General features: G+C 39.2%; 1 protein-coding gene across 2 annotated transcripts; it reads left to right on the top strand.

Moving 5' to 3' along the window:
* Positions 1 to 8,950: 8,950 nt before the first annotated feature.
* Positions 8,951 to 11,992, top strand: LOC131878205 (homeobox protein abdominal-A homolog). Of its 2 annotated transcripts, XM_059224229.1 has the most exons (4): positions 8,951 to 9,433; positions 9,503 to 9,561; positions 10,194 to 10,235; positions 10,999 to 11,992. In XM_059224229.1, exons 1-4 carry the CDS (start codon positions 9,231 to 9,233, stop codon positions 11,511 to 11,513), a joined length of 819 nt encoding a protein of 272 aa, XP_059080212.1. In that variant the 5' UTR covers positions 8,951 to 9,230; the 3' UTR covers positions 11,514 to 11,992. The 2 variants fall into 2 exon arrangements, with proteins under 2 accessions (XP_059080212.1, XP_059080136.1); XM_059224153.1 differs by having other exon boundaries at positions 8,952 to 9,561.
* The last annotated feature ends 9,475 nt before the right edge of the window (positions 11,993 to 21,467 follow it).

The raw sequence follows: 21,467 nt of genomic DNA, 5'->3' as shown, positions 1-21,467 counted from the left end.
GAGTGTTATAGATCTTTTACAAAAATGAGCATAAAAACTGAAAAACTTCAGAAATCATTGAAACCTATTCGTTATGATTTGATAGTTAAGAAATTTATGAGAGACCCCTCAAGTGCAGTTGAATATCGAATATCAGGCTGGTGATAAAAGAAAATACTCACAACAAAACTTTTTCTTGCATTTTCTTCTATCTTAAAAAGAAATATTTTGTCCCAAAGCAACCCCTTTGGCTTCATATTTTGGTTAAATAAGGGGGTGGAAAAACTCTTGGATTTTTATCTAGTCTCAATCACCACAGCTCCTGTTCTGTCGGTATTTGAGGCCCTCGCAACTCTTCCTTATATGAACCTCACACGATGATTGTGCTCTTTTATAATGCAGGATTTGAGGGCACTCATTTTGGAATATGTCATAACCTTAGCCCTAGTGTCGATTAAGAATGTACTAAATAGCTAAAATAAGCCAAACCATCAAAGTACGGTGACTAAAGGACCAAAATGTCCAAAACTAGTATGCAATAAGATTATTATTGACTTCTTGATTCTTTCCTGACTTGTTGATTTAGTTCATATTTTTTCCATCCCTTTAGTGTAAGGTTGAGAAGAAATGACACCTTTGCTTAGCAAAGGTGTGTACTTGATATTATCAACACTGAAAGGGGAAATTCCAGTTATCACAAATGGAATAACTCAATTAGACACATTGCGAACTTGCAAACTTTGGTGGGCTAGCCACATGGTGGGAACATAGAGGAAGCAAGGCCTAGAGAGTGCAATGCGAGCTAGCCAGGCGGACTGATGTTCAGAGCGAATGGGTGACAGCTAAACCGCTGTATGGGTATGGCATCTGATTTTTCTGTCCACTGGTTGCTAATTCAGCAGCAGTAAAAAATACCAACAAACTCGATTTTTTAATCTTCTATCTTAGTTCCTCTATGGTGGGCAAAGCCTCTGAGACAAACCTTGATCCGGTGGTCACAAGCTTGTGACAGGAATGTCAGAGATGTGTATTGTTTGCCCAGTTTCCTACAGAGTGAGAGAGAGGACTCGGGTTCGATTCTCCTTCCTGACCTTCCTCCAAAGGAACCTTTTAAACTCTAACCACACCCACAGACGAAGAATCAAAACCTCACACCGGACATAAATCTGCCTTACGGAATTTGGAATTGAACGATGTGATATGGGGACGTTTAGGCAAGCTCTGGCAGGTACCTTTGTTTGCTGGTACCAGTGTCAGTGATGCAAATTTGGGGCTTCAAACACGTTTACGAGAAGCTGACCCTTCCTTCACATTGCTAAATGAGGAAAGGTCACCTTCGTTGAAACTAGTTTGAAACGCCAATTTTGCATCACTGGCATTGGCAGGCAAGTTTGTTTGCTGGTACCAGCGCTTGCCTAAATGTCCGAATGGCTGGCTTCGCTGTCCGGGCGAGGCTCACACTTCCGACCCTAACACCCAGGTTAGGATTTCGAAATTCCTTTTAAATCAGCTGTTTCACCATTCATCTTTTGTTACGATCTACCTTGGAATTGTATTCGACCACCTTTTCTAAAAATCATCAACTGAAATTGACTTGCATTGCGTGCAAATAACGAGTTGTCATAATTTTCCTCGAAATGCCTGTTTTATATTCGAATATGATGTCGTATCGTGCCATATATTTGTGAATTATGTAAAAGTTCAATCGCCAATGTTACGGGAATAGAAAGAAGACCGTGGCGTTTGAAAACTGTCAAGTACGAACATTGTACTACGTAGTATGTTCATCATTCAATATTTAACACCGAAGTATTTGCCATGAAATAGAAATATACGAGTCCTTAAAATGTAAATAACTTCCCATAGGATGTATTTAATAGGAAAGTAGGCTGATCGACATCGAGGCCTACATTTGATCATTACAATCCATTAAACGTCTCACTGTGAGCATCTGATGCGATCACAGTTTGACAAGAGGAATAGAAATTGAAGGACACCAAAGAGTACCCAGCTAAACTTGAACGTACCTCAGCAATTGAAGTGTCTTTTAGACTAAATGCTGAAAAGGATTGGTTGGTTGGTTGGTTTGGTCAGTATCTCTCTCAGTACAAAATTTGACTGACGTATGTAGATAAAATGACCAATGGAAAATAAGATCAAAATTGCTAACAGCCCATAAAATAAGAATTGATTAAGAAAACTAAAAAATATCTAATTCATTTTTTGGATGGAGCTCTGCATAAGAGGCGAGAAATATAAAATACTGCTTTACTTTAATGGTGCGAGAACTTAAGGGTCGCAGATACATTCACATTATGATGTCTTAATTTGCTGCTTTTAACAAAAATCAGTGGAAAAAAGGTTTGATACCGAATCTGATGAAAAGTAATCGGGAAAGCGACACTGCTTCCCGTGTCTGATTTTTTTTCTTTTTCTAAAACTTTCATTTTGAGAAAATTTATTTGACAGATTTCTAAAGGTTTTGTTTGGGTGTTTTTGTCTCGGTACCTGTTTCCACGATTTGGCAATTCAAATTTATAATTTGATAAGCAATTAATCAAATTCTTTTCTTTCTTTTTTTTTTTTAAACATCTTGCCAAAACCTTAAACCTTTGCCAAGCCCTAAAGGGGTGAGCATATAGCAAAACAGCCCTAAAAAACAATTCGTTGTAAAAACATGACTTCGCTTTTTTATCATAAATGAACAAAATACGAAGGAGATAGCACCTTGCTTCATCTCCACTGAAATGTTAAGACATTGTTGGCCAAGGGAATTCGGTTCACGATCATACTACCAATTATGGGCTATATTATCTAACAAGGTCATTCAAAATTTCAATGGATTTATTTTTTCTTCTCAAAGCACGCAACAAGTGTTTTTTGTATATGTTTTGCCTTGTGAGGGCTTGAATTATGAGTATGTGCTCTTGGGATTTTTATTGTTCATAGTGGAGGGACGATAGACGGAGTGAGACAAAAAAAGTTCTTCAAATTGGGAATGGACCCTAAAGGAAATATTTGAAATTACGGAATGAAGTGTCCTAGTTTAATCTTTAATCGGCCTATACCGTAATTTATTTATAGGAAATCAAAGCTACCTAAAAATGACACTGTACACGGGAGTGCCCGAAATTGAAATTTGTACTTACGGTAACTTTCTAAAGTTAATAAACACGTACTTTGCAGGAACATATTGCCATAATTAGTTCAAACTATCTGGAGTACGAGTGCCGCAGTCTTAGAAGACCTCTAAACGGCTAGGCGCTCGCCAGTGTTACTATCGATCGTAAAAACATTCTAATCGACGTACCTAATTAACGTATCTCCTCTTTTACTTTGCCTCATAAGGTTGGGAATGAGAGCTGGCCAAGACTTATAGTGCTTCCTCGTACAATAGAAAAATAGGCTTTATAGTAAACTCAAAAAAAATGACGATGAGCCAGTTTTTCTATGTTCGTGTAAGCCTCGTTGAAATGGTCAAGCATAGGTTTCTAAGGTAATGCACACGTGTTATCTCTGGAGAGATAGTGTTCCAATACTTGCACAAAGGCTTGAGCGTCATCATTGATCAAAGAAGAAAAGACTTCAATTCCAGGATGGACTCCAGGATGGACCATAGATATGGTACTAAGTCTCAATGGGGTCCCGAGGGGCAGGTGTATAAAAGCAAACATATATGATTGTTTGGATAACACCTCCTACCGACAAATACAATTCATATCATTAATCTGTTAACAAAAGTGTTTTAGGAAACACTGAAATTAACAAGCATGCAAGGTAGCCTATAAAGAATGTAGCACCGAAAATACTAATCTGGAGCAAAGCATAAGGGTCGAAGAACAAAAACTTTTTGGTAAAACTTGTGGCCGTAGGATAACAAAACAAGATAAACCTTATGAATTTAGCGTAACAATCCTTGAATGTCATCAAATATCTGCCGTGTTGCTTGGCCAAAACGCAAACTTGAAGTGGCTCTTTAGTTGGAATTTTGGCCGTTAGTCGACATGTATTTGACCAACCAATAATGTTTATGGTTCCAATTTGCCTTGAACTGATTTCTCTCTTGCCTAGAACACGCCAATAATGTTTCGGACCACGGACTTGGCTTTGACACGTCTTATGACAAGCTTGCAATTTCACAACAACTATTCTTGGTCAAGTTTGACTCCCTGAGAATGTCATGGAAAAATATTTCTCGAAACCACGACATTGGTGTGAAACATTTTTTGAAATGTTCTCTATAAAATGTTGCAAGTGAAAAAAAAGACAAGTATCACAATGTAGTTGGTCAATTGCTCCGACATTAACCAAATTTTAGATAAGCCGTTGACAAAGGAATTCCTCCTGATTCAGTTCGATTGCCCAGAGTGTCAAGACCAAACACATTATTTGTATGCACCAGACACGAGGGTTGTTAAAAGAGGACAAGCTAGAAGTCTCAACTTAATTGGTTGTGTCATAATTGGCCAACATACATTATAATGCTAACTTGGACAAAAATCCAACGAAACAGGCGCTGCTAAAGTGCGATTCGCCTGAGAAGTGAATACTGAAATTCGTCACTTATTAGGGCGGTTGTGCCTTGCAGTTAAAAGTACTAACTGTTCACTTATCATTTAACTTACCGTATAGGCTACCCTGTAGTGGTTATGCCTCTCATGATGCCTATTACACTATAACATTGCAAGTGTTAGGGAATTACAGGAAATTGCAGGAAAGATTTCTAAACCATATCAAAATGATAATGCTTTTTATCAATCCTTTTCCAAAGAGTTATTATTTTTATGGCTCTGAGGGCTAAAATAAGATCACAGGTCTTCCAAATGTCCGCAAAAGAGGTAATAACGCCCAGGAATATTGCAAATAATAGAAAGAAGCTTTTAATGGCCATTCAACTACCAATTAAATTGTAGACGAGATTCTTTTTCAATCTCGATGCTAAGACATTTCAATGCTAGGCACACCTTTCATAGATCGAATAATCGAACAAGCTGCACCTAATAATGATGGATACACAAAAAGCTCCATCTTGTTCTTTTATCAATTCCCTCCGTTCTTATAAATTCATTAAGGATGACCTTTGGAATTTTTTTTGGATAAAGATCTTCTAGAAAAATGCTTGTTTTGCAAAATTGTCCATGTTTTTTTGACCAATGTATCGGGTAATTAGTAATCCTTGAATATTTGCTTTTGACCGTATAAATTGACATTCATTTGGAGAAACTTTCAAATAAAAGTAGGAAGGAGTCTCATAAAAATTGGGGAAGCTCATTCAAGCGTTGCCAAAGTGTCCAATATTGAATCATTTGCCTTCAAGTGTATTTATTGTTTGCGATGATCAGCACTGAATATGGTTCAATATTACATATCCAAAGGTGGACGGCTTAATGCAAGGGGCCTGGGTTTTAATGAACCGATGCGTCAGATATTTATTGTTTTTTGGCTTCTCTTTCTGTTACTTTAGTTGACTATATTTCAAAGTTAAAAGACCCCAAGCAAATGGACAAAAATATGCTGTCTCCATTTACAACGTAGACAAAATTGGTCATTTGTCACATTCCAAATATTGTGGGACAAGTCGACAAAAAATATTTCTTACCTTTTGTAATCCCCAGGATAAGTGTTCTAAATACTTTGGTTTAGGTATGTGCAGATATTTCAGAGGTCATTGTTTCGACTGTTGGCCTGTTGTTATGTAATCATGCCTGTACATTGGTGGTCTGACTAGCTTAAAGGTAATCTCACATGCAGGTATGAAATACGTGCTCGCTATTGTACGAATCATTTTGATGGGATTTCGAAATAATGGGATTTCCCTCTTATCTGAGGGGGTCTGAAATATCCTTGGTTTGGTCTGGAAACCGAGAAGAAGTTCTGGAATCCATGCTCTCAGCAGTTTCACACTTACTTGATCGCCGAGCATTAAAGCCTAATTGACTTTATATGTGCGGTAGGCATTTCATGGCGCTCTTCGCAACAACGAAGAGGTTCTGAATTCGAGGTTGAGTGCGCTGATTATAATGTCTGGAGGGTTTGTGGGAATTGGCTGGAAGAAATAGGTTTGTGTGAAAACTCATTTACGAAAACACAAAACTGGACCCAGAAAGATACTTCACAAAACATCCAAAGAAGAATTGGCTTGACTCATGTGAATTGTAAAATTTCCTTCCTTTCATGCCTTTCCAAATTCATTTGTTTGATTGGTTGATCCAACCATTCCGGCACTTAGTTGTGTTGTCAAAATTTGTCGGACTGAACAATGGAAGACCTTTAGCAAATGAAAATAGCTCCTTGTTTTTTTGTATAGAAAGAAATTAAAATCCATGGTTCTCTCAGGCAATCCTGCTTCATCACGAGGAATTGGCAGAGAGTGGAAATGGAGATCAAGCTTAGACCAAAACCATTATCATTATCTAAAGATAGGTGACTAAGGGACGAAATTCTAATCAAAGAGGTGCAGCTAACTTACGTTTGGATCACGAAAAGAATCAAGGGGTTGTAACGTCAAATAGCTAACCATTTATATCAGCCTCGTGACACATGTTGTGGTGTAAATGCACTATGTTTGTGTTATTTGGTCTTTTTCATGCCCATCACTTAATGGGCTACCTTGCGGCCTATGCCAGATCTATACTAGTATTACACTCAGCCCATCTGAAATTTCCAATGACTTTGGTACCATAGATTTGTAGACATGTTTGAATATGTCTTGTTTTATGAGATGGTAGTGGTCTCTAGATGGAATGAATCGAGTAAAATGCGATTTTATTTGAACTCCTAATGATTGGTTGTCTCACATCTCCGTAAAGACCTGTGGAGAGACCTACCTTTCGAAGTTGATTCATTCTCAAAAAGATGACAATGACTCAATGAATATAGGGTCTTTCATGTTTGGAGTGGAGAGGAAAAATAAAAAGCGTATCATAGTGATGGAATCCGATTTCAAACTGATCTCCCCAATTTCTATTGCACGGAGAGAGTCTCAAAACGAAGATTAGGACCCCCTTAATGGCCCAAGGTTGGGTAAAAAAGCTCATTGAGATTGTTGATGGTATCAAAACTAACGTAACGTTGACTACAGTTAAGCCCTTTGTTATTTGAACATGAAATGTTCATCGGTAAGGAAATCAGTGATATAATTTCTGTCCGTCTATTCTCAAAGGTGTACGTTTAAAAAATTTTTTCTTACGATATAAAATCAGAACTTTTAATGATACTTTCCTTTCCCTAATTCTTCACATTGGTTCGTGGACTTGTTTCAAGTTACATCATGAGTCACTAAATTGAATGCAATAATGCGAAAACAAAGAGTGTTCATGCCTTACATGGAGGTTATTGGCCCAAACTCATGATAAGTTTCAACCTCATTAAAAACGTTTCTTTGTTTGAAAAATTGAAATTTTTCCTTTGATGGAGTCCTTGATGGAGAACCTTTAAACCTTTCCGTCGGTTGGTGCGTTTCGTAGAAATCCGGTGTCTTACTACAACAAAGCCAGCTCAAAATTTTCACATAAGATAGAACCATAAGATAACAATGTGGAACTCATTGAATGTCAAGGAGATGTAGGCGTTTCAACCTCCAAGAAGACGGACGGGTAGTATAACATTTTAAGCAATACCAAGGGCACAAATCAAACAATTTTAAAAAATGCCGTTGCTAGAAAAAAGAAACTAGCTGGGAGATCAAATTTAAACCTACAGCATTAAAGTAGAGAGAAAGTGAGTATTACAATTATCTTTGTAGGTTTTCGATATTGAAATGGTATTTTAGTTGATTTTTGCACCCGAAAATTATATTCATTTTTAAAATCAAACAAATTCTTTATTGAATATAAAATTTTGGCACAGAGTTGTCGCCTTCTGGCTTAAGGGGCTGAAAACCAGACAACATTTAAAGGCACCCTTTTTTCATAAGAGCAACCAAAACATGCCCATAATAGGGAGGAAAGTGGGACAGTACAACGAGCGCGATGTTATGAACGTAAATAAAAAGAAACCCTGGTTCACTATACCCAATCCTTGTAGAGTGAGTGACCTGTTTCTAAAAATCCATGGCTGCATTACAAATTGCTCACACGCGAGGGATGGCTCCACGCTGCAGTTTGTACAATAATGTTACCCTATTCAGGTACGGAAAGGCAGTCTTCACCCCTTGGATGGACACAGAAGATTTTCCTCCATGAATTTGCGGGATACCGTATGACTGCGACTTATTCCCAGCCAAAGTGTTAGGACCCATTTTGGCTTGATGTGCGTCTCCTCAGCAGATGCTTTCTGGTTATAGAACCTGCCCGACCATCCGCTCTTACTGACTGACATTTGACTGGCTACGTAGCTAGCTATTCCACATCCCTAGCCATCATCAGTAACTTGGGCATCCCTTGTTGCTCCTTCTAGCAATTGCTGGGGAGCTTCACTGGACCACGTGGATTCGATGCTCAACCCCAACCAGAATATGAGAAAATCTCACGATCATCCCATTTGTCCAGTCGGCATCTAACGAGATGATAGTACGACTTGGAATCGCGAGATTGTTTCAGATAATTTTTCCTTACTTTGGGTTTCAACCCAAAGAACAAGGAAACTTGCTCTTCTTAGCAATACCTACGTAGGATTTTCTCCGCCATGATAAGTCAGACGTGAATCAAATTCATAATGAAAAAATGTTTCCAAATATTGTTCTTGAGTTTCAAACCACACAGACCCTTTGTTGACTCGTTTAACGAGATGGTACATGGCTCGGCTTGGTCATGTTGCATGGGAACAACGAAGAAATCCGTGCCATGCGGCCATTATCACCTATGCCAGTGGTGGCACTGCCTCGATCCAACGAGACTCTCAATATGGACCTGGACCTGGAGCGGTGGAGGGAGGGATAGACGGACGGACGGACGGACGGACGGACGGATGGATGGATGGATGGATAGATAGATGGATGGATAGCTGGGTGAGGGCATGGGTTCCTCATCCATGGGTGTTCACAGGGGTGGATAGTGAATTGCGCGCTTCAACCTGATTTGCGGCGGCGAGAGCAACGCCGGCCCAGAGATTGGATTGCCACCCTGAGTGGCTCCGTCAAACGCGAAGCCTCCGTGGCCCCACGCCAGTTAACTCCTGAGCTGTGAGGTTGCACCAGTGTTTTCCCGTCAAACAAAAACCTAGTAGTGCTCTCAAAGAAAGAGAAATGAAGAATCCGATTAACACAACTACCATCCCGTCTCAATTAGTGAGAACAAGCAATATAAGTTATAATGTCTAACCATCTGAGTGAGACAAACAATGCTTCCCATCCAATTCTTTCAAATTATGCATTTGACTCGTCCATACCTACTAGTGTTACTTTGGAGCCTTCTGGCACTCCGGGTACTTCAACGGATTCTTCAGTAACAAGTTCAATGGCTGCAGCTGCAGCGGCCGCTCATTTCTACCAACAGCATCAACAAGCAGCTGCAGCTGCAGCGGCTAATTTTGACTCAAACCCTGGAAACCAACCCCAAATTGCAGTGGCAGCAGCCGCTGCAGCCGCCGCCGCAGCAGCTCAGGCAGAATCTTCGCCCAGGTACCCATGGATGTCTATTACAGGTAAAAAAAGCATTTAACTCTGTTAGAGCTTCGACCTTTCAAACCAAAAGTGTCTTAGTTCTAACTCCCACTCCTATTAGATCGCCAGCCTCTTCATATTTGTACTACAAAGGCATGCAAATAGGCCTTGGAATATTTGGATCTGCCATGAGAGTGAACGAGAACACGAAGATAGTCATGACATGCTACTGTTTTACCCTTTCATACGAGAGTTATGAAGGGATATACAACGAAATAAAATGATTTCAGCACCAATTTTTAGCCAACGGCTTAAGGGTATGATTGGTTTAGCTTTGCCGTAATTATGTGGTTAGACAAAGACGGTATTTCATCCGAAAGCCACGTAGTTGAAGGTGCGAGGGCTTTGTTCCACAGGTGACGATTATTCATCCCTACATCAGAATAACAAGAAAATAAAATTAGTGTAATAGACTCAAATTTCATCGTTAAATCACCACTCACCTCGTATAATCGCTTATGAGTAAAATTGTATACTTATTGTCATGCATGGAAACGAGAAGGAAGCAAACCATTTCTTGCCGTTAAAAAAATCATATTACAATAACAAAAGATAATGCGAAGACTCACTTTACGCCTTGAATAATTCACGTCTATTATCCCTTTTCTTTCAGAAAGGTTTATCAACGGGTCGTTGCAAGGATTCCCCTGGGGAGGTAAGAGTTTCAGATATCTTTTGGTGCTATAAGCTCTTCAAACAGGGACATTTTTTCTGAACCTTGATTGAATTATAATTTACAGAAGATGAGGTGGTATGGTGTTATGATTCAGGCCAATGTACAATTCTACTCACTGATCTTGATAAAAAAATGCTACAGCATTTCAGAATAACTAGATCAATATACTGATATCTCAGTTGATTTGCAGAATCTTTAGTGAAAATGAGTTTGTCCTGTCTAGCTCTTATTATCTAACTGCAATTCTGATCACGTCAGCTCTTGATGAACGCAGCGTACTTTCACTTGCGAACTTTGGCAATAATTTGTTCATGATACCATGGATAGGCAAATAACGATGTGATTTACCAATATTTGTTTTCTTTTTTCAAGCTCTAAAGCTTTATAACTGAATGACATGATCAATTAAATGTTGTAATCATTGTAAAAACCACACGCTGTCACATCTGAATGCCGGTTGTAAATATGAACCGAAAGACCTAAATTCGAGCATTTTTCTTTGTTCAACTCATAGACCTTTAAATGCTCTCCTGTGCCCTAGTCTTGGGACAATTGTTTGTTGGCCGCCATCTTCCAATCTTATCTCACCAACCTCAAACATTCGGGCTTTTCAATCCAGTAAGAATGCTCGCTAATGTCATGGAAGATTAATTGACTTACTAGTATGCCTAGACCATATGCCACTTTGATGCTTTATGTCCCTTGAGTTGTTCACATTTGAAGGTGATCTAATTGCTTGCAGGTCCGAACGGTTGTCCAAGACGACGGGGTCGTCAAACCTACACCCGGTTTCAGACTTTGGAGTTGGAGAAGGAATTCCACTTCAACCACTACCTGACCAGGAGGAGACGCATCGAAATAGCTCACGCGCTCTGCTTGACGGAGCGTCAAATCAAAATTTGGTTTCAAAACCGCCGGATGAAGTTAAAAAAGGAATTACGTGCCGTGAAAGAGATAAACGAGCAACACCGTCAAAAATCCCATCCTGCGGAGCGTGACCGCCTTCTGTCGTCGATGCCTGTTGACACTCGCCAAGACACCTCGTCGTCAGCCACGCCCTCTCATCAACAGCATCATCATCCATCATCTAGTTCACTCATGATGAATTCTTCGTACTCCAATCACAACCAATCGAGTTCAATCGGGAGCTTCTTGCCCCCGCTAGACAAGAGCGGCGGGCTGTCCTCATTCGGATCCACTGCTTGTCCCCAAAGTCCGGTACACCTCGAATCTGCGACCACTCATCTCCGACATTGACCACCACAGACGAGCATGGACGACGTGGTGGTGTTGTGGCTGCCAAACTAGTTGTTCAGTCCTTCTCAATACGTAATTGTTCACGACTAAAGTCTGAAACTTACAAACACAAACGAAACCCCTTTGGTGAAAGAAACTTGTATACGTAAAATTTGGCAAGACAAACCTGTGTACATGCTAGAGGAAGTAATGAATTTGATATTCCAACATGTATGTAAAATCACCCAGACGAAATTGTTCAGCTTTAACTTGACCATGGACAACCAGAAAAAAAAACTATTGTTATTTCGTCAGAGGAAAATGGTGCTGCTTATTAACTCGATGAAGTTACTTTACCTTACACAAAACAGTGTTTTTGTTGTTCATTTCGAACCAGTCGTTTGATCCAATACACGATCTATTTCAGAATGTTATAGCAATTTTGCGCCTATGTTGACACATACACAATAAACTAGCTCAATCGCTTCATCCATTAAACACATCAGATCGTATCATTGATTCAAACAATACGACTTCTGGCCATTTTAATATATGTAAAGACGGCCATAAAATTGGGCGTACTTCAGACAAGTCTACTCGCTATGAGTCTACTCGCTTTTATAGGTTATTAACATTGGGATGAGGATGACAAATTCCCAAACAAGGACAGTTGTGCTTTTGTTCAATCTTTTACATTCATCACTGAAGCCTCTTGTACATGTAATCCATGAGAGTATAGTTTTGGTATACCATACGTACATGTGTTTGAGGTGTGCTCTCCCCAGATTCAATTAAATAATCACCAACACCTGAACTACTGTATGGCCAACATTGGAAAAGCGAGTAGAGCTCAAAGCTACTATTCTCAACACAAGGTTCGATGTCATTGAGTGAAGTTACCTGCAGAGACTAGGCTCAACCGCTTCAAAAACTGGTTCTCATTGCTTAGAAAATGGGTACTCTAAGTTTAGTATAACAATGCTCGTGCGCTAATGTAGTGTTAACTGAGCTTAAATATCATTTGATTCTTCACTTCCGTCGACTTCGACCGATATTTGCACTTATATTATGGAATTGCTACTCCTTATCGCAAAGTCGTTTAGGGAATGTTCACTTTTGGGAAAGCTCACGTGACCGAAACACCGGGCTGAAACACGTTTGCCTTCATCGAGCCTTAGAAAGGTAAGGCGAGTATGAGGGCCAGGATCCGGTTGGATTGAGGAGACGAGTCTTGACAAAGCACCCATGGCTAGGTTGTGGGCCTACTAGTAGGGTTGATCTAGTGGTTCACGCGTTTTATTTGGCCTAGCCATCGGGGAATTTGTCTTATTATGAGAGTCAAGCTTTACAAGAGAAAAAGATGCCTTTACACTCTTGGTCCAAACAAATTTGGCTGCCTCATTCTACAAAAATCCATGATTTGGACTTTGAAAGGCCATCCTTGCAAGATTGCAGTCTGTTGTTAGCTTTCGATGTATGGCCATTACTCGCCGTTTTTGTTCCAATGGGGTTTCACATGAGGAAATATGACTTGACATCTGGAATTATAGCTCAAAACACTGGCCAATTCTAATAAACCATACATTTCAACCATATTCCGATTGGGACTCCACCCATTCTATCGAATATGGGTAGAACATTTCTATGTGAATGAGGGCTAAGATCATTGAGGCGCAATTGAAGAAACACTCTGAATGTGCAAAGAGTACGTATAAGGTGCTTTGAAGAAAAAGACGCTAAACTGACATTGGCATAGAAATTGGCAGAGGAACAAATGGCTTACTTGTTCGTTTCAACACCTTCTGGTCAGTATGATGGTCATATGTATTTTATTGTTCTTTTTAGACACTTAATGCTATATTCTAAATTAAAGCCATTCTAATACTGTAGCTAGATTAGACCCACAGACAAGACAACGACTAGTAACGACGTAAGCAAACTTCCTTTTCATCATCATGAAAAAGTATGTTGTTGTTCTTCCATTCAATCAACTTTTTTTTAGATGTTGTTGGGCTTTGCTCACACACAGGTGGACTTTCTGTTTCAATTTGTTGCTTTCTCCGTTGCAAGTATTGATCCAGGAAAAGCCTCTGGCAATAGAGATTAAATAGTCACTCGTTATTTACATTAAGCCATTTAACCATGACATTTAATCTCATTAAAGAAATTGGCAATTCCATAATCATATTTCAAGGCGCTAAAGTTTATAGATGTATTCCGTCGAGTGAATTTCTTGGTCGGCCAAATAAGGTTTGATTAATGCGAAATGAGTCTTATGGTTGTGGTTCTAAAACCAAAGGGGAACTAACCCTTGATCTGAAAATAATAATACAGATCATTGATAATTCTGGATATGTGAGATTATTCATGTTTTCGAAAATAATCGATCGATAATTCGCCGTTTTCATAACTAAGAAGGTTTGCCACACAGCAACCACATTTGTTGGTCTAACGAAGGCAAATCAAAAGTTCTATCAATTTCCTAAATGTTGTTTGTACTCATGCATATGAGATCAATTGTTGCCATATATACCCACAACTGTCCGAGGACCTTTGACAGGCTGGTATTCGGACATTTAGGCAAGCGTTGTTACCACCAAACAAATTTGCCTGCCAATGCCAGTGATGCAAAATAGGCGTTTCAAGCTGGTTTTAACGAAGCTGACCTTTCCTCATAAAGCAATAAGAGTGAAGGGTCAGCTTCTCGAAAACGCGCTTGAAGCCCCAAACTTGCATCGCTGACACTGGTACCAGCAAACAAACGAACCTACCAGAGCTTGCCTAAACGTCCCCATAGATGTTCATAATGGGTCATTTTGAAGATCAGTGGGCAAAATCGGCTCCTGAAGGCTCTGCCCAGACCTGCTCTACATAGTTGACTGCATCAGCGTTTTCATCAAGGTGAAGTACAGCTGGACGGTTAATGAAGCTTCATGCGTTAGTATTCGATGTCATTGGGAAAATATGTTTGTCAATATAATTTTTAAACTTATTTGATACAGGGGTTTCAATTCATTGATGTTATTGTTTACCCATGATTGATATTTAGGAACAGATATGTGGTGATTCAATTTGAAACGGATTTGGTGTTAGGAAGCAAGCCAAGAAAGTTAGCTGGAATATGCAATACTTTGAAAGTTCGTAGCTTGATCCATAGTCTTCTTTACGGTATTTTGCCTCGTCGTTCAATGTGATCAGAGTTCTGTTTCAGCCGGCGGGTTGGACATACAAGTGAAGGTACGCCATGTTCAATTACGCTCGCTTTACATGGCTATGACCATTTCCTATGCTGTGAAAATCATTGTTGTCTGTTTGTCCTCATTGGGTTCAAGTCCCAACTCCGTCTGCTTTTGTCAAAGAGTCCCATGCATGGCTCATCGAGTTTTGTACATTCTTTAACGATGTATCCATCCATTCGTGCCCGCCATGACGGCAGGCTTCTGAGCTGGCTGTTTGTTTGACAATGGCAACATTGGCAATGGCAACGGCAACGGCAGTCTTGGCGCTGGCTCAGGGTGGCGGGCGGCCAGGCATCGACCTCACTCGTCAGCTCTCGCTCACTCTGTGGATCTCTCGCTCGCACTCATGGTTCGTTCTCTCTCGCTTTCTGTTGCTCCCTCTCTCTCTCTCTTTTGTTCACGATGACCACACGGGGGAGGAGCTACTTTATGGCGACGTAAAGTAACACACTGCCAACCAGATTAGAGGGGAAAAACTAGAAAAAAAGACAGACAGACACAGAAGAGGACGGGCACACGGACAGATGGGGTTAGAATCCATTTAGGAGCATTATCAAACGTTACAGCTTTTTATTGTACCTGGGACGGGGCCAAAAATTAGAGTACAATGAACGGATCGCTCATCCATCACATTTAGCCTCCCTCTCTTGCTCTGGTAGGAAGCAAGACCTAGAAGGTTCAGTCAAACTAAATTACTGTAATAACATAAAACGGCCGTTTCATTCGGTGTGAACCATACAAAACAGTAATTGCAGAGCATGCATGCATGCATGCTCTTGGGTATGAAAGTCGTACCAAATGTTTCTAGTTTCGTGTGTTGACCATGAATAATTTAGCGTGATGATAGTTTATCTTTTTGATTTGTTTTACGTTAACATGGCAAAGGTCAAATATTACGTAGCTCAAGGAGGTGTAAGCAAGACACGACCATCCGGTATTGTCATGAAGTGTAGATTGGTAATCTACTATTATCCCTTTTCAAATCAGTTCAACTTCAAGAGACCTGGAAAAATGCGATTTTAAAACGAAAGTATAAAGGGTGTTCAGGTTGCTTTCGATTGCGTTCATACAAATTTTGATAATGGGTCACCTTGCAGCTTCTTTTTTCGTTGTCAAATCATTCGTGATCTCGCAACCTCATTCTTATACTTTTACGAAAAAGATGTTCGTTCACATTCTAAGCCCCAAAATTTGTCTTGTCTGAGTTTGAGGGTTACCGGTCAAAATAGATAATAGCCTCAATTTCAGCCCATCTTTCCTCTTCTCTACAAAAATTTGTTGTTCCCGGATGCAGTTTAAATGACCACATTACACCTGCAGCCAAAAAAGTGATTTAGCTCCACACATGCATGTAAATTGAGCACCTCGGGAATATCAGACATGGTTGTGCATCGTTAAACAAAAGAAATTTATACATTTGAACTCGACATTCCACTACAATTTTCGTTTATTGTTTAACGCGACAGTAATTAGATTTTCCTTTGACAACATTATGTTCAAGCCCTCAATTCCTTGCCAATTCATTATGCTTTTTTTACAGAACAGTATTTCGCCAACTTCTTCGTCTAGAAACTGACAATGATGAAATCAAACATCATTTTTGCCCTTGCTATTGGTGCTCAAAGTTTGACCTTGGCCTCGACAGCCTTTGCTCTAACCCACATATTTGGTATGCATTGCCAATTTGAGGTCATTCTGAAATGGAGTAATGAACATTCAACTGACATCTGCAAAGCTCAAAGGTACCAACAATAATATGCTAAGTAAATTGGAAGCTGCTACATCAGTGTAATGATTACAATGATATCTGACGTCAAACCAGCCATCACTTGTGCTAAAGATCCTGATGACATCAATGATGTTTTCATTTCAAATGCATTTCCAAACCACTTTTGAGAGCATTTCAAATATCCCAAAGTCCTATTTTTTTATTCTTCTTCATTATTCACTTCGTTCTCACATGTTCCTTTTTCATGACCGCATGTTCAGATCTACAAATGGTCAAATGAATTTGGCCCGATTTTACCCAAGAAATGTTGGCAACATTAAATACTCATTAACTCGTAAATTGCCAATTAGAGATTTAACGTTCCTCAAAGCATATTATACGTCCCTGGTTTTCTTTCTTAACCAATCATGCATCAGAAACTCCCAAATTTGCCAAATAATCATGCCTTTGGCCTCTAATTTGAAAAAAGGTGCAATTAATTGCCAAAAGGATCTATCAATGAGCTTAACCATGGAGTCCGTCAGGACTGGAGAGGAAAGCTCTTTGAAACCTCGCCAGAAGACATTTGAGTGCTGCGTTGCCTCCAAAACGGGTACTTGATCGGGAAATAAGAGTGAATCTAGCACCCGCTGAGCGAACATGCATCCAATTAGGAGGTAACTTTTGTAAAATATTCATCTGCAGGCCGGACGGCCTCCATGACTTTACCCGACAGGAGTTCAGACGATTCATAAGGAAGGAAGGGGTATAACGTCCACGCTGAGGGCATTTTCTAGACCAAAAGACCCTATAATAGTCAGCACTGTTCTAACTATTGATTAAATAAGATATTAATGGATTGACCTGCTCACCTTCCTTATGATACATAGATTTTAAAGTAACTTTAATTGGAATTCCTGGTCCCATAGTATGCTTCTTGATTATTTTCATATTATAGTATGTTTCAGTCCATTTTATTTGCAGCGAATTCCATGGTCTTATCATTATCATTGCACCCATTCATTTCAAGTCAATGAATCAAAGAGATTTAAATAGGCCCCCAGATTATCCATAACTGGACGGGGCTGAGCAAAGCCGAAATGTAAATATGGAAGCAATGTCGCATGACTAACGAGCAATAATGTTTTATGGAAACCGTGCTGGAAATGAAAAGGAACAAAAAATAGTAAAACGTGATGCCAAATTACACTCCCAACAAATGGTTTTGTTCTAACTTCTGGCCTTAAAGCTCATCCCTTTGACCCTGGCAATTTTGGCTGGCTTCACTATTGTCAGGATTCAAAGTTTGAGCCTCAAGGTCAAACGTGAAAATAAAACCATTCATAGCAAATATGATTTGACATCACTGGGATACCACATTCAATTGCTCTTATTTCAAATATAGTTTTGATATGACAATACTGCACATTAGTCATGTGACGTGGCATTGATTTAGTTTTGTCCCTCATTCCCAACCTTTTCCAGTGGCGTCCCTTACTGAGAATCTGGACTTTACTTGAAACTCTTTGATCCATTACATGGGCCAAGAACAATCTATTGGTGCCTTGAGCCAAAGACGATCCCCACTTCAACTGCCAACCGCAGGTGTGTGACGAGGAACTTTTCAAGGTTTTTTTTTGAATGGTTTTGGTGATATTCAGGGCTCGAATAAAAATTCAAGCTTGTCTGAAATTTTGTTTCAAGTCTTTTCTCCCCTTCTCTTGGTAATTGTTTTAGTATTGTTTCAGAATTAGGGTTTTTAGACGAGATACACTGCAAAATATTACAAACCTGATTTTTTCTTATATCAAAGACTATTATTCATACCTTCTTCTGCGCCCTCGTGCTGTACTAATTATTCACTTTGAGTCAAACTCTTGGTTAAATGGGAGTTATTTTAAATTGAGCATTTTCATTTCCTCAACAAAAGAGGTAAGATAATAGAAAAGTAAGCTTTTTGAGGCAAAACGGTGAAAATGCAAAAAAGCAACTTTCAAAATAATACAAAAAGATAAGCAAATTAAAAGATACATTCGCATATTTTGCACAGCCCCACAAATATTATACATTTACATTAAATTCTCAACTCTAATTGTAGGTGGCTGCTTGGAAGGTAAAGAACAGTTAAAATTGCTCCAATCTCATTGGTTTCAAAGAAACTGGGTTGAAAAGATCGATTCTGACTTATCCTATGTTTAGTATTTAACTAGAAAATATTTCTTTTTGCCTGAACCTAACTGATTTTGACTGTTTTGAAAAGATCTAGACTTTTTTCTGGTAGATTGAATCCTTGCCACAAGATTCCTTGTTTTCGGTACCCTTTAAGGAGAAAAAAGGAAATAGCCGAACAGTCGGGTCAAAAAAGGAAAAAAACGCAATATGCTTCTTTTTCATACCTAGCTCTCCTGAGAGCTAGCGCAAAAGATTTGAATACTGTCCTTGAATTATAAGCAGGTTATGGGGAGAAAAAAGTTTAACCACAATTTCACCTTTTTAGGTGATTTCAAAGGATTACATCGGTAGTGGATGACCTTGATTTGTTTATTTGATACCCAGTAATACAATTAGCACCCAACCCACTTTGTCTACATATATGTCTATTCAAAGAGATATGGGGACGTTTAGGCAAGCTCTGGCAGGTTCGTTTATTTGCTGGTACCAGTGCCAGCGATGCAAGTTTGGAGCTTTAAACATGTTTTTGAGAAGCTGACCCTTCTTTCGCATTGCTATATGAGGAAAGGTCAGCTTCGTTAAGACCAGTTCGAAACGCCAATCTTGCATCACTGGCATTGGCAGGCAAGTTTGTTTGGTGGTACCAGCGCTTGCCTAAATGTCCGAATAGGGGCTCGGCAACTTCGAAAATCTGTCATTTTCCAAGAGTGACTAATATTGCTTTTGCCTAATTCTTCAGCTGAGTTATGTTAGTCGAAATCTTCATTACTTTTAATCTTAACAATCCCATTTTCCTTTGATAAAAGATGCTTCTATTAAAGAAGCCAAGATCTCTGTGAAATCCATCATAGGGGCAATTTGAAATGCAAATAAGATTCTACGTGTGATTGATATTGAATCTGCCACCAAAATGCTATATCATAGCAACATTTTTGGACAACAGTATTGACTTGAACATCCAAAACTCTGACCTTGAAAATCACGATTTCCGTTTAGCTTGATTTGCCGAAAAAAGCTTGGCTTGAACCTGCAAAAAGTTTTAAGCGGTTATTTAATGTTTAGTAAATATGGCGTGAAACAAATAACGAATATACTAGGGTACTAGGGTAAAAGGATACAGGGATCAAGGATTAAGGGTTGTTTGGTTTTAATCTTTTTTCACTTTTACCAAACATTTTGTATTCTTAAAAAGTGTTTTTTCATCCTTCTGCTGATAGTTTGAAAAAGTTCAAGTAAGGCAAGTATTCCATTGGTTTGACAAGAGGAGCACCGACACTACATTTTGAGGCTAGCTTATGGGTTTCCGTCACACAAGTAGTAATGTCATACGACAAAGAAAATGTAATTCCATAACCATGTTGAATGCCTCCCGTGATTATTCATTTGATCCCACCAGTTACAAATAAGTCATTGCCTTTGAGACGGAGCACAAAAAAACTGGGAGGAAACCTTGATACATTTTTTCTTTTCTTCAAATAAAACAGAAAAAGTAACAATAACGGGAGAGCTAAAAACACGTTCATTTTTTTGGTCGGTTTTTCTCACGGGCTTATCTAACTGCTACAGGGAATGTAATCCCTAGTACTATTTAAATGAAAGCTTATAATTCGTCTATTACCTTTCAATCTTCCGTGACCAATACCGTTACTTTTGCTGAAAATTAACGGGTTACTCAAGCCCTGGAAACAAGAGATCGCTTTTTTTGGTTTTTTAATCCTTAAAGGATCTGGATTTCATACAAAATGTTGTAATATGCCAACTTTGGTAGAATAGGTCATAATTTATTAACTACTTGACAATTCACCTTTTTTGCTCAGTTGGAATAGGGGGTTGTTATGGATCAGGCAAGTGTTTCTAGATCTAAGGGCTTCACGTGAGTGCGTATTTGACTTGATCCGCCTCATCACTACGGAACAATCCATATTGAGCCACAAGGACTTGTACATTATTCACGCAATATGAAATATGTTTTGTGAAGTAATTGAAGGGCAACACTCGCGCAGTCACGACCCTGTTCTTTTGAGCTCTTTCTTTCTGTTTTTTTTTGCCGTTGGGAAGAGCAAATTATGGCAATAACAAGCCAACCAGCAGGCCTTATAAAGGATTTCAAAAAGCGATGGCCCCTGTAATATAACACCACAGATAGCATAGTTTTGAAATTTCATCTCGTCAAAAGGCCAATTCCATTCGAAATCAAATTGCATTCTCGGACAGGGACAAAATGCTTCAACTCAGTTAACCTCTGAAATTGAAATGATCAAGCAATATTTTACTAGGTGAGTACTAAGCAAGATTTTTTGTGGACATTCCATGAATCCAGTAAGCACATGTATATTGTAGCTATGAAAAGGCTGCTTTAAACAATTAGCCTAAATTGCAGATTAAAGCCTATCAATTTGATATTGAGCCATCACATTTGTACATCAATCCTTGAAACAAAGCAGGAACCGATACTTTATTCTTCACATGCTTTGTATTTTGACTCAACCACGCTGAAGAATATCCGGTTTGATTGTAATCAATGGAATGATGGAATGATGAATGATGGGAGCCACTCGAGCACCCCATAACATGCTTCTGTCATAAACAATTAGTTTGGAACTTTCAAATCATGCTTCACTGTTGTTTTAAACTTTGTGTGGAAGAGCGAGAAACATCATGGATGCTTTTCTGGGCTTTAAGGGATCGATCTGATCTTGGCCGTTTCTTCCCTCTCTTTCAGCAGGCTAAAACTTGGCACAACTCTTCTAAGATGCGAGGGCTTAAAATTACATCTACAAATAAGGGAATGCCTGTGCGTGCATGCATGCTAGCTAGATAGCCCACTGCCACACTCATACGCACACACACACACAC

Source organism: Tigriopus californicus, chromosome 1, assembly GCF_007210705.1.
Source record: "Tigriopus californicus strain San Diego chromosome 1, Tcal_SD_v2.1, whole genome shotgun sequence".
Lineage (NCBI taxonomy): Eukaryota > Metazoa > Arthropoda > Copepoda > Harpacticoida > Harpacticidae > Tigriopus > Tigriopus californicus.
The sequence above is the reverse complement of the archived record's forward strand: the minus strand, read 5'-3'. Positions and strand labels throughout refer to the sequence as shown.

What these genes read in the sequence shown, in the direction of transcription:
- LOC131878205 (XM_059224153.1), top strand. Translation starts at nt 9,231, where the DNA reads ATGTCTAACCATCTGAGTGAGACAAACAATGCTTCCCATCCAATTCTT. An exon ending in CCCATGGATGTCTATTACAG is followed by an intron (nt 9,562 to 10,193) that starts GTAAAAAAAGCA and finishes CTTTTCTTTCAG; the next exon opens with AAAGGTTTATCAACGGGTCG. An exon ending in GCAAGGATTCCCCTGGGGAG is followed by an intron (nt 10,236 to 10,998) that starts GTAAGAGTTTCA and finishes AATTGCTTGCAG; the next exon opens with GTCCGAACGGTTGTCCAAGA.